The 14,460-nt window shown below is 38.6% G+C and overlaps 1 protein-coding gene across 4 annotated transcripts in view; it reads left to right on the top strand.

Annotated features, from left to right (window-relative positions):
• cadm2a (cell adhesion molecule 2a) overlaps window positions 1-14,460 on the top strand; it is a 212,279-nt gene that overhangs the window by 135,319 nt on the left and 62,500 nt on the right. For 2 of the 4 annotated variants that reach the window (XM_086308768.1, XM_086308770.1), the window contains exon 2: window positions 8,454-8,480. The exons of the other annotated variants lie outside the window; for them this stretch is intronic. In XM_086308768.1, the coding sequence (XP_086164894.1) occupies window positions 8,454-8,480 (27 nt within the window). The remainder of the gene's footprint in view (window positions 1-8,453; window positions 8,481-14,460) is intronic. 4 annotated transcript variants of the gene reach the window in all.

The raw sequence follows: 14,460 nt of genomic DNA, 5'->3' as shown, positions 1-14,460 counted from the left end.
ATGATTGTCACCAAAAGTATTACTGACGCTGTGCACAATAAATAATGTTTGGTTTTAGCCATGTTTCAAAGCCTTCTGATTCAAAGGCAAACTGTTTGAGTTAAAATATTTAAGAAAAACCTATTGTTTGCAGTCTGGCATGTCAGGTCTTTGATGTTTAATATCTCAGAAGTGTGCTCCATTCTGATTAAACCTGATAGTTCCAGGCCTATTATTTGTCTAACAGTTTTTTCAGTAAATGAAATAATGTTATATCAAACTACTCAAACCAAGGAATAAGATCACTAGAGATTTCTGCACAACACAAACTGCTTGATGTTTCTGATTAGTTCTGGAGGCAGAGCATTATATTTATGGTAGCGAGAATGCTTCATCTGAATTAAACCTTTACCATAAACCAAAGTATTTTTTTAGATTTACATAGGTTATATGTGTGCTTCCAAATGTGCAAGAGTGTGCAGTTGTAGTGAGCAGTGAATGTGTTGTTTTGTGTTGCTGTGTATGCTGTGACCTTTCCTATAGAACCGCTGTGAAGTCAAGTGACAGAGGAGCTGTATACCAAAATGTCCTGACATTAAAAACACGATGCCATGGCCACTGAATCCTTTTTCTAATATACTAACTCTAGATTGTGACCAGAGTGTGTGCATTTTTTTTATAACACAATAAAGTGTGGGGCTTTTTCGGTCTCACCTTCTGCACCACATCCACCACTGACAAAAGATTACTAAAGATGACTTTTCTCACTGTGTTGAATTTCTGTGCTAAAACTTGATCTAAATTAGTATTTGTTCAGTGATGAATCACAACATCTGTCAGCCAAGTTATTTCTAATTGCGTGGCAGATGTTTGTACAAAATCTTTATCACAGTTTTAACATAGTTGTCACGAACAAAGTGCTCAGCACCACAATAAAAAAATCAATGAGCCTCACTTTATGTGGGAAAAATTTGCAGTTGAACGAACATATTAATGATCTATTGAACGCCGGCGCGTGTCTCATTATTCTTTTTCATTTTTTTCATATATATTGACTGTACATGTTCCATTGCTTCTACTTCAGAAACGATCAGTATCATACAGTCAGTACTACTTCCTCTCTCAGTTATGCAGGTATCTAAAAGAGAAACATCAGGTGGATTTCTATTTTAAAAACAATTTAAAAATGATCTGAATGGAGCAAATAAAACTAGCTTAAATATTTGCAATGCAATCAGTATGGCATGTACTGTATGTTGCATCATGCCTCACAACTCTTCTTCTGTGTACAATTAAATATGTTGCAGCTGGCAACAAACTTTTACTATTTGGGTTTTTACTTGCCCATGTACTGTATTAGTGTAAATTAGCTAACGAAAGCACATCACAACTAAAGCAGTCACATCACAAAAGCTAGCAGGTGGTGTGATTAGGTGGAGACATACATTTAATAGGGAAGACAAACATCGTGATGTGAACGGGATCCAAATAAGAAGCACAGAATTACCAAAAGCTTAGACAAAAAGGGATGTCATTTTACTGGGTCACCTCTGTGCTCGACCTGTGCCAACACAGAAATGATGCCCAAAGAGGTGGCGGTCTATCATCAATAAGTAGTGGATCCCTTGAGTTATTTTCGTTCCACTTTGCCTCTAGGGCATGCAGAGTCACAATAACACAGCATATGTTCTTCAAAGAGGTAGAGAAAGAAAAACTACACCTTCTTAGATTTCTTAATATATTTTCAAAGATACCCAGGCTTTCACAAATTAAATTCTCAACCTCTATTAAATCCCCACTGCATACAGCACTGTGCAAAAAATTCTTGAGCTACTACTCATTTCTTTATATTTTGCTTCCAGTGAGTGAGACTTGAGCAATAGTCTTGGGCAATGGTTGTCCAGGCTTTCTGAAGGTCTTTGAAAGGGTTTTCTTTACATTTTCCTTTTTCATTAATTTTGAGTCCTTGTGAAATAGGTGAGAATACAGCAGATGGCTATCCCTAACCCTGGACTGAAAATCAGTGGAAACAGATCTTATCTGGAGTTTTTAGTTCAAACCATTATTAGTATGTGCAAAAGAGGTCAGGAGAGAGGTGCCTATATCCATCTGTAAAACACAGAGGAGGCTCTGTCATGGTTTGCTCTATTTCAGCCAGTGGTGTTAGGGATCTTGTCAAAAGAGATGGAATTCTGAGCACAGAAAAGGGCTGTCAGATTTTAATCTACCATGCATGTACCATCTGGAAAGAATCTGATTTGCCGCAGATTCATTTTTCAGCATGAAAGTGAACACACTGTCAGTGCAGAATACCTGGATAGAAATACACACAGTGGAACATTATCAGTTATGGACTGGCCTCCAAACTGTTTGGACCTCAACATTATTGAAGCAATAATGCTTCAACTATTCCTGAAGAGTCATGAAAGAAATCAACATATACTGATTAATAAAAGTAATAAAGCCAATATTGATAGTAAAGCTTGTTAGATTTGTAAAAGCTTATATACTGTATTTTCATATATGTTTGTATGTGTTTCAATAAATTGCTCCGCCTATTTCACATGTTCCTGCCAAAATACAAAGTTCATTCCTTCAGATTGCTGCCTTGCAGATAAAAGTGTTTAAAAAACACATTTTTTTAAAGTAATGTACTGAACTGTACTGTACGTACAAGGGTTGGTCACTGTGCTGGCAAACAGAATGTACGCAACTAAACAGAAGCTCTCGGGGCCAGGTTGTCTGGTGCCATTCACACATGGTCTGGTGATGGTGATTCATAATTTTTTTTTGCAATTTCAGAAAAAAACAAATCTGGAAGGCATTCAATCTGGGACCATAAACACCGCTACAGATCATCATCTAAAGATGGAGCAAGTGTTATGAAGAGCATGTACGTGTCATTAACATGTGTGCCTCGTGTGCCCATCTTTGTCTCTGTTTTATTGGCATTCGGTTTATGAGCGCATGATTCAACCGCAGACAGAGTATGTATGTGTAATTGTGTTAAGGAGTGGAAATCAAATATGCTAGATTAAATGACAGAACAAACAGATGTGTGTCTCTCTGTAATGGAAGAAAACATGGGTGTGGTAGACAGATCTAATAAAGCAGGCAGTATGGTGGCAATAAGCTGAGTTAAGTAACCTTGATTCCATCTATTAACACTGTTTACCATATCCTTTATTACAAAGAGATGAATCGCAGCCCTTAGCTAAAGCAGTGCTAAATCAAATAGGATTTAAATGCATTTGCTGCTAACTCAAATGAGATTCAAATGCATTCACTTGATCGCTATTTTGAAGCTGATTATTTAGCTTTGAATAAAAACAGCCGCGAATGTGTGTAGGGCCCTCTATGAATATGTCACAGTGTACATGTTTTTTACGCTCTCATGAGTATGTGACGATTGATCGTTCTATGTACAGCCAAGTCATAAGGTGACAAAGAGTGTGTTAAGGTTTTACAGCAATCTGCTCACCGGTGGAATATTGGTTGGATTCCAAAGGGCCGGGAGTACATCAGACATATGGCAAAACAGCTGCTGCTGTACGAAAGATAAGCTAAACTCTCCATCATGCCATGTGACACCTCAGAGAGCCTCGCTGCACACATCGATCTCCATAGGCTTTTTACTGCTTGTCAAACTCTGAATATATCTGCCACTGTGAAAAAAGGTAGCCTGAGGGGATAGGCAATGCAGAAGGGCAGAGTAAGACGCAGGCAAGGAAAGGGTTAATCAGGAGGCAGAATAATTTGAAAAGAGAGGTGATACAAACTCCTGAATGTGCATATGTTGAAGGAAGACGAATGTAGACAGAAAAGAGAAGGAAAACAGGAAGGATGTTGTATTGCAACATCCTTCCTCACGTCCTCCCAGGAGACTTATACCCCGAGGGAATACTGTGATCACTGCTATGTATGTGTGCATGTACATGCCTGCGTGTGTGTGTGTGTGTCACAGTAGGTGGTTTCAGTATGAACTATCACACAGTTTATTCATGACAGCTCCCTGCTGATGGATACAGAGACACCGAACAACCTGCTTGCACCTCAGTACTTTCCTGTGTCACCAACATGCAGTCACTCACTTTTAATTTTCTTAGATAAAATGTCATTGTTTGCACATTGCTTAGACAAAGATCCTGCTTTAGATAATACTTGGAAAGAGTGATGGCATGCATGTGCATCCATCTGTTCATATTACAGTTATATTTACACAGTTTGAAAAAAAAAAAACCCACCAAATGTCTTAAGACGTGATGTGTTAATGACTGTCTTTTGTAATAGTATATAACATGTATCCAAGAAGCATGAAGTTCATTTAATGCAGATTACTTTCACCCTGCAGGACAGACCCCATTTTTACTACGCACTGTTATTTGTGCACGCAAGATGCCATGAAATGAAGTTAAAGCTGAAGTGACATGGGTGGCAGACAAGTTCCAAATTAAAGCAGTTGAGACTCGATACAGACAGTGTTATTATCTTATGGCTATCATGCCTAGTTACACATTCAGCAGAGACACAGAAGCATACTGGAGTTCTAACAAGTCTGAAACCGTGGCCAAACCCTAATTCAGACAAACCGAGAGGATTTACGTGATAGAAACACATCAGAAGGGCAGTGTAACAAAATAAGGGAAGGGCTGCTTAATTGCTTCAGCTAACTGCACGGATACCACTGGTATGCTAGCTAAGCTTTGTGGTGAAAAATACTTTAACGGGTGTCTGTTTAGCAATTCTTTATTAAAGGCTTGTTTTGTGTTGGGGTAAACAACGTGTGTGTATATATATAAGTAATAGTAATTGCATTATTTAATGGTTTTCTAATTAGATTGTGTTCATTATGCTCGTAGTCATGTAGAACTGTTAATCCCCAGTCCAGTTAGTGTTGGGTCTGGTGAAATCTATAATGCAAGTTTTCAGGCATAACTTGAGCTTAAAGACTGCCGAATAATGCAGTCTGTTTTTCAGTCATGATCCAATCTTGATTAGGTAATCATGAATATAATATTGTAATATTTATAGTTAAGCCCCATCCGCATCCATAAAAGGGACTTTAGACATACACACATAAATACTAGTTACTGATGTGGTAAAATTGTTGTCTTTCCCATTCATTTTCCCTCTCCATTTCATTTCCAGGTCAGTACACACTGTGCTTTACTCCCATTTATAGTGGCTTCAAAGTTGAGGTTAATTAAACATGGTAACTCCCTGTTTCTCACCACTAACAATTATTTTGTCACCAAATTTTTATTGACATTCCATTAGCATCACTGTTTGTGCCCTCTCGAATATCCATTTCTGCTGCAGCCTCGGTTTGGTCCATCGACTAAAAGTGCTGGTAAAGAAATATTCATAAATAAAGTGGTGTGTTGATGTGCTGAAGTGAACTCTCTTCTGAACATGAAACAATGGAAAAAGAAGCGCTTTTGTGTGGACAGTATACACAAACAGCCAAACTTAATCCAATTCAGGTGTTACATCCTTATCTCTCTCTAGTGGATTCTCTCCAATCAGTATGAAGTATTGAGAGCGTGTAATAGGTGGCCATTGTGTAATCAACTGGGGATACTATGCTCACTCCATGGTAAAATGGGGGAATGAGAGAACGGGATGAAAAGCGTTTTATGCAATTTCAGCTTGACTTACAGAACTGTTGTGTCGGTTGCCTGGTAACTGTAAACCTGAGACGCAAGTGTGGAGATGCTAGTGAACAAGTCTCCCTCCATTTCTTTTTTTTCTCTTTTCTTAGCAGCTTGTCCTTTATGTCTCCCTATCAGCCGTATACGCTGTATATTCCTCCTTTGTTATGAGTGAAAAGTAGAAAGATCACAGAGGCAAAGTTGTGACAGGGAACTCATACTTTGACAGCAGGCATGAAAAGCAGGGATATAGAGAGGTCAGACACGGCTAAAGGAATATTTCACAAAGCCTTCAGTCTCATGTAGAAAGCAGCCCTGGTAGACATGTAACATCCACTGCCCTTTTGTCTGTTGGGCCCTCTCCCTCTTGACCGGTGACACAACAACAAGGTGTAAAAATTTCAAGTGTCTGTGTGTGTCTGCGTCCATTTGCCTGATGAATATGACATATATGTTTCTTTTGTAGCACTTTTTCTTGCATTTTCTTTTGTCTTTCATATTCTCACTTCCCCACGCTACCTTGCATCTTGGCAAGTTGTGAAATAGTACTAACAAAGCGTAATCATCTCTGTCAGCCACTGAAAATTGGCTATCAGGATTTAATGGCCCTCAAATATAAACAAAAGTGAGAGTCAAGCGAGTGTACGGACTGTTTAGCAGCTGGTTTGTATCTCCGGGCCCGAATTCAAGGATTACTTTTTGCTCCCTTTCTGATAGTGAATTAAAAATTCTGTATGAAATTTCCATATTTGTCATTGACAGAGAGCGCAGTTTATTAATCTGTAATCGAAAAGAAACCACAATAATTTTCATAACCTGCAGACTCGGCACCGGCAGTGAGATTCTCTTTGTTCTCCCTCTCCCTCATTCTTTTTCAGGCCCTGTCTCTTAGAGCTGTACACGTTTTCAGGCTCACTGGAGGCATTCCAATAGATCCATCAATTTGGCAAAGCAGTGTGTGTGAAGCATAAGAGTCATTCCCTCAGGATACACACGCAAATACACAGACACACACACGCACACTAATAGACAATCTATGTTGTTTATTTGCCTCTCCTCTGTGTTTTTACCCGCAGGATGTCTTAGAGGTGATGCTCATGTGTTGGTTAGGTCCTCTATGTTGTTATTCCCTTTGTTTTTCATACATGGCTTTGCTGGCCTGTACTGAATAAGCTGCTAATTGAATACTCCCATAGTGTGCCATACACTGGTTTGGACACCATCCCTGTATGTCCTTTACTTCGCTGATTACAGCGCTGTCAGTCACAGGATTAGGGATGGGTATTGATAAGATTTTCACGATTACGATTCCATTTTCGATTCTGTTTAACGATTCGATTCTTTATCGATTCTTTTTAAAAAAAGAGAACACTAAGGTCGATTAGCTTAGAACTTTGTTTTATATCTTCTCTTTGAACAAGATAGAAATTTAGGAGTAACATGGCCTTACAAACCCAACAGTGACATCTTAAGAGATCCACAGCCTACGGCTCTTCAATGGGGTGTCACAGGGTCCCCAGGAAAAAAATAAATAAAAGAAATATTCTTCTGTAGCAATAACAAAGTATAACATAAATTATTCTGTAGCAATTACACAAGAATATCCAGTAATGTCCCTGCCTACAATTAAACACATTCACATACCGAATGTCGGGGGCATCTGCTGTGGCAAATGGGTGCAAGGCTTTGACCACAAACTTAGTCACTGCTCGGTGACATCCGTCTATCCTGGCCTGAAAGGAGACGCTACCGGTAGACTGCAGCGACAACTGCCAGCATCTGAGCCAGACTCTGTCTGTCTCTCTCATCATGGTCACCTAAATGCACAGTAATGGCAGGTTTTGTAATAAGGCAGATCGCGCTAACATAATATGCACTGTTAGTTGATTATTTACCTGCCGTATTAAGGGGAGAGGACGTGCAAACGTTAACACTGCTGCTGGGTTGAGATTCACGAGTCCGGAGTGGAATTAAAAACACGACATTCATTTAAGGTCATCACGTGTTTTGTGAGCAAATGCGTTTGCATATTCGTAGTGTTTCCTCCCTTAAATGAAATATCTACTTTGCAAGTATTGCAAGTTGCCCTGTTGTCATCCGTTCTCGTAAAGTATAACCAAACTTTTGAGCGTTTGAGCTGCTTAGGCGCCGTGTTTCCTGCCAGGTAAATGACGCTCCGCAACGTGGTGACGTCATTCGGACTGGAATCGATAAGGGAATCGTTTGCAAAAATGGCAAACAATTCCAAGGAATTGAAACAGTGGAAACCGGTTCTCAACAAGAACCGGTTTTCGATACCCATCCCTACACAGGATGATGTGATGGTTCACCGGTGTCGGAATGTGTCACTGCATCCAAACATATAAATCATTACTATGAAACAAAATCTTTATTTTCTACCCAAAGTCAAATGACGCACGGCAGCACAAATCCACAACATGACACGTACAGTATTGCGCAAACCCATATACTGTAGGTCTGGCAGTTAAAAAACCAAAAGCACTCTTGCATGATCCACATGATGTGTCTCGACTAATTAAAAGGTGTCACACTCTAAGGTCTCAATTTGCTGATGAGCTAAATCAGGACATTCTCTTTCAGGGTTGACTGATCTGTGCGGGTGGGGGTTCAGCACTTGTGACTGACATCCGAGATAAAGACAATGCTGTTTCTGCACATATGCGACAGATGCAGACACGCTGTTCTTCCTACAGTTATCTAATCAGTTGTTCTGTCTTCTTTCTTTGTTCTTTTTCCTCTGTATTCTGACATCTGCCTCTCTTGCTGTCCGTCCAACCCCACTTGCCTACTTGGGGACTTCAGTGATGGCTTCAAAAGGCAAAGTTCGAGGTGAGTGGTGGCTGCTGCTGCTGCTTTTCCCGCTGTGCCTCAAACTCAACCTGACAAACCAATATCAGAAAAGAGACTTAACCTTTTATTTTAAAAAATTAATGGACGGATATTTTAATCTATTTGCTTCTATTCTTTTGTGTGCGTGTGTGTCTGTGCTGTTGTTCCCTGACTATTTTGAGAATAGTCATATTTGTGTATTTGGATGAAATGTGTTTTTTGTTTTTTTCATTTCGGATTTCTATTACAGGGTTTTGCCATAGTGGGATTTATCACTATCCCAACACTGAAAAATAATGTGGAAAAACTAATTTGTTTGAGAATAAAATTAGACAGTTTGTTTCAACATAGATTTTTAGATTTGTAAATTAGTACTAGGGAAAAGGAAATCATTTAGGTATGTATATAGTGCAAAGACAACCCAAGGTCATGCAATTATTAATCAGCTATTTAACTGTGTGATAATGTCCTTTGCCATTGCTTTTATTGGAAAGGTGGCAGTACATTAAAGAGATCCAAATCTTCTCCATCATCTTCTGTGTCTCCGCTATGGCAGCGAGAACGGATTATAGATCAAAAAGTGAGTCAGAGAGGAGAAGCAAAGTGTTTATTTGAGAGCAGATAACCTGATTTCATTCTGCGTGCCTCAGCAAATATGCTTCTCAAAGACTAAGAATTTATTCAACCGTGGTTATAATCCCTTTCTGTTTAGTTACCATCTTTGGCTAATGATTACACACACACACACACAACAGTCACTTCCTAAGCAGAGATGTGATCATAATTCAGATGAAAGGATTGGTATCAGCTAAGGTTGGCATACCTAATAAAAACACTCAAACTGTATCAAAGCATATTTGGCAGAAATGAAGCTCCTTTTTTTTTTAAATTTTATAGATGTTTCGCAGTGATTATGCAATAAATACATTTCTTCAAGAATCATAATCTGAGCCAAACTTTTAAATTAAAGTGGCAGAACTCGAAAGTGTTTGGCTTTTATATAACTCAGGTTATTATGATGAGATCGCTTTGGAGCTCAGTCCCAAATTCATCGTGCAGCATGACTGTGACAACAATAGGGCAGTCAGAACCAGAAAGAACAATCCTCGACAACAAGAAGAACATGGCTCCCGCAGCAGATGGCATGAGCCCTGATCGCAAATTCATGGAGTCAGTATGGAATAAAATGAATAAACAGAGGCAATCAAGACAGAGGAAATATGGCAAGTTGCTCATTATTTTAAATAAAATAGCAAAACAGCTCAGTTGAACAGCTTTTATCTTAATCGAGAAGCCTCCTGTAGAAAAGTAACATTTTATAGAATTATTTCTGTGCTCAGAGCTCGTACGGACCTTCTGCACAGGTCCTTCCAGTGTTTGTTTCCTTATGGCGCATCTTAACATGCAATGCTAAAAAGCTGTATATTACTAACCCAGTCAGAATGTAATTTCAAGTGAAGGAAGCAACACTTGTTGTTCTCAGAGTTTGCCTGCTGCCGAATGGTAGATTTGGTATAATCCTCATGTTAAAACCCTGTCAGCGCCTTACGTCCTCCTTCCCTGCTATCCTCAGCTGCAGTGATAGTAGTCACAGGATCAACATCACATTCCCCCTCAACACTTCGCTACAGTTTTTTCTCATTTTCCCGCTGCGTCTGAATGCATAATGAATTTAGACCACCTCTTTCCTGATCAGCATCCAGCTGCGTGTGTTTAACTGTATCATCTCTGTCTCACTCACTCTTGATTCAATCCTCTCTTTAAAGGCTACCCTAACCTGACTATCATCCTTTTCCATCTTACCGCAGCAGTATAGGAAATCCATTGCACTCTTTAATAGGGGGAACAGAAGATGTGTAGATCAGAGTCGAGCACATGTCTCCGGCCTGCCTCTCTTACCCTTATAATGAGGCTACTGGTAGGAAAACATAACAAGCCAGATAAGATTCATGCTGATCAGTGGGTGGATAAAGGCTTAGCTCACCTCAAAGTATCGGTTCATCGGTATGTGTGCAACTGAAGGACTGAGTGGATGGTTAAGGGTGCCTTTATTCTTTTGTAAATGTGTATATATAGCATCGCCAATTACTGCATACAGCATGTAAGATTAATTCAAAGATGTTTTTTTTTTCTGTTCTTCTACTTTTTTCTTTTTTTTAAGTTGTGGAAGTTTACATCGCAGTTATATTTCACAGTCAGCATTGCAAATGAGCTAAAAAACAGCACAAAAATAAATATATGGCACTTGTATGTGCACAAGTGACACAATTTCTAACTAAATTTAATTAGTGTTTTTTTAAACTTTACAAAATCATTATTTAGAGTGAGTCTTGTACATGCTTCACTTGCACCGTAACCATACACAACACAACACATAAATCGATTGGCCAAAATATTTACAAAGGGCTGCTGATAAAATACTCAAGTAGTCACTGATAAAATACTGTCTATATATTATGTAGATGGCATGTGGGTCTCCTCACTAATTCCTAGTAGCGCTGCAGTGGTGGTGTTTCTACAGAGTCACATGTGAGAAAACATCTGAGAATAATTCAGTGTGATCAAATGAACGTTTATTTTCTGCTCAAATGTTAAAGCTATTAGCTGCATATTGTAAATACACAATCATAACATCTTTTAATAAGTTTCACTCAATTTTCCTAATTTTCCTTCCCAGCATCCCAAAGCAGCAATTTTGGCCTAGTGGCCAAACCGCATTACTATAACATCTGTATTCATCAAGTGATGCACACTGGCCCAAAAGCATTTATTCAGTCAATGGAAAAAGAGTCAATGCGAAACTCAGTGTTAGAAACTCTGCAAAAGGCCTCTTCTCATTATAGAAAAGGCTCACTCTAAGACATAAAAGATGCGCTGTTAACATCTGGTACTACATAGCAAGGTCTCTCTCAGAAGCTGTGTCGAAGCTGTTTTTTGACTGATTTTTTATCTTATATCTATTTAAAGATAATCTTGCCCCGAGCTTTTGGAAGCACAAAACTGTGAAGTTTAGTAAGTTTGCTGCAAGCCACAGGTTGACACCCGTTTTCTGCTTTTCCATACATTTCTGTACACAACTACTGCAACTCAAAGAATACAAAGTCACAAGCAGCTCTTGTTTGCAGCCTACTCATGATGTACAATGAGTTGTTCACTTAGATGAAGAAAATTGTAACTTGAAAAATATGCATACCATCAGGAAAGTTGTGATAAGGATTTTTGCAAGCATAAATTATAGCACACATGGGAAATTTAGTGTGGATCCAGGCTTGCAGATCGTCTCAATCAACCCCTGAAAGTCCAAAAAGGAAAACCTGTAAAAGCTGGAACCTCAGCACGGTGCATGCTTATGCCACTGGAGGCACACGCACATTTTTAAAATATATATCAGAAAGCTGTTTTCCTATAGACTTCTACAGGACCGGAAGTCTTTTTGCAGCCACAACTATAACCTTCTGATGGACTGAAACTTTTTAGGCACTTCCATATACTCTGATATTATTAAAATGTAATATAGCTACACATGTGAAACTGTTTCATTTATGTCACCTGCCTAAATTCATGGATTTCAGCATATTTCTTCTCTTTGTATGTCCCGTTTCTGTTTGTGTGCAACCCCCTGCTTGTTGTCCACCCCTCCTATAGTGATACGTCCATTTTACTGCATTAAAACAAGTCGAAAATTATTACAGTGACACCCTGAACTCTGATATTGCCCTACAACAATAAAACTGAGTTGACTTAATTTAAGTTATTTTGGGGGATTTTAAAATTCAATAAAAATAAATGCTAATTGTTATCAGCAAACTCATTCTTGTTCAACATAACACAAGGTAAGTTTTAAAGGGATATAGTATACCAGGAAATTTAATATAACAAAGTTGCTAAAACAGACAAAAAAAACCCCCAAAAAACAAGCAAAAGACAATAAAAAAAAAAACATATATAACATACATAAAACCTCAAAGAACAAAGAAAACTTTTGAATCTGATCTGTAGCAGGATTGATAAGGAGGAAGTGCACTTGTTAAATTTTGTATTTACATTTATTTAAAGTATCTATCTAGCTTGCTTTCCTAATCTTTTGAGACAGACGGCTCTCAAAGTTTAGGAGCATTAACGACGAAAACTGCATCCCCAGACGAAAAAACATTGGATGTCTGTGAAAAATATTGGCTGTCTTCCAGTTTGGCAGTAGAGGATCCAAGAGTACAAGGGCTAGATTTACTAACAGTCTGCGCCAGCGCAAAACCCTCTTTTGGCATTAAAAGAGCAACGACTGGGATTTACTGAAGAGGCACAGTGTCAGTTTTGCAACTGACAGGTGTGGATCGAGGTATTTTTGCAGCTGGAATTATTGCCTATATATTTCTAAGAGTTTCCCTCTCAGGCCTCAAACTGTTTTGGTTCTACAGAAAAAGTGTGAATGTGTAACTACAGCAGTGCATGGTGTGCTGCCTGACAAGGTTGGCAAGTGGTAGCATGTATAATGAGGAAAGTAATGGACCAAGGCACCTGCCCTGTGCAACACCACAGGAAATGAGGGCAGTCTCTGTGGTATTATGTGCTCTACTAAATGAAGATGTGATAGTGGCCTGTCTCTACTCAGTATTCTAGTATCTGAGTTCTAACTCTTCTTCAAAAGAGGCTGTACTACAAGTGTTTTGACAGTGGATTTAAAAACTCAAATAAAAAATTCAGTTAGTGCATTTCACAATAATAATAACTGGATTAAGTTATGAGATTTAAGGTTTTCAAATAGTGTGAAACAGACGGGAAAGTTTGATCAAATTTGGAGGTTTTATGCAAGGTAAGACTGTATGGAAACCTTACGTCCATGGGGATGCACTCTTCTCCACGTGTCAAAAATGTTAACTTCCCATCTATCCTTCCTCTCCTCAACCACCACGACATAATCTGAACTGTTGATTTGTAAGACCGGTAATCGTCAATTGGAGTGATTTCAGTGAAAATGAAAAACATGTAACTTTTACTGCAGCTAGTATCAGCCCTGTCATTGTGACTGACTCATAGCTGTGGCAAAAGTGCTTTGTGGCAAAGTAAGTCTGACACCAACCAAATGATGAGAGCTGTTTCTTTTTTTCTTTCTTTTTTTTTAAATTAGTACTTTCTGCCCACTGAATCTTGCAGGTCCCCCTGGGGTGACAAGCATTTCCCCAGATCCTTCTTAAATGAACAGAATCTGTCAACACATCACTACACATTAGAAAATCACACTGTGTCATGTTGATTTGGGGAATTTGGGGATTTTTGGTGGCAGCAGTGATTAGTTTGATTTCCCTCATGAATGCCACCCTAGCCTGCGATTATCCTGCTCTCACCCTGTATGAAAGCATAAGAGATGAAATCCTTCCTGTGATAAAAAAAGAAGATGAAGTCAAGTACACTCTTCCTCCACATCATTTTGCAAGAAAACACAATAAATTTGATTTCCCTGCCCTTATGCTTTTATGATATTTAATTTGAATGACCTACTAAGCCAGTAAACGTGTGGATGCCTGCTAATATTGCTTGGCCTTATATTCAAGAAGAAATCTAGCCAAAGCTTTGCCTTCATGGCCTTATAAAGTGAATAATTCAATAGATGAAGCTGTGATCTTGCTATTTTGAAAAACACTAAAGTGAAGATAAAATTCGGTGGATATTGCACCTATTACTATTACATCTAAAGCACACAGCAGTATGTATAGCACAAAGAGGGTACACAAAGATATGTATTTAATAGTACCTGCTTATATTTTATGTATAAATCAGGACTGCATAATTTTTGAATGTTTCCAAAGTTTCTACTTGACAGTTCAGAGAATTTAGCTGTGCAAGAACTGGCTCTTTCATGGCTAGAAGGAAACATTTAAGATATTGTTCCTTTGTTTCTGCTCTCGCCTCAGTTGTTTCCTTTTTTCTCCTTTCTTTTTTGCATGTCAAAATATGTGCTTATATCCTTTCCTAATTGTCTTTT

This window comes from Aulonocara sp. 'chitande type north' Nkhata Bay, linkage group LG10, assembly GCF_057382095.1.
Source record: "Aulonocara sp. 'chitande type north' Nkhata Bay isolate Kocher_YH1m ecotype deep benthic linkage group LG10, A_spYH_male_GT1.1, whole genome shotgun sequence".
In the NCBI taxonomy this organism is placed as follows: Eukaryota; Metazoa; Chordata; class Actinopteri; order Cichliformes; family Cichlidae; genus Aulonocara; species Aulonocara sp. 'chitande type north' Nkhata Bay.
Note: the sequence above shows the minus strand (reverse complement) of the source record. Positions and strands in the feature narration are given on the sequence as shown.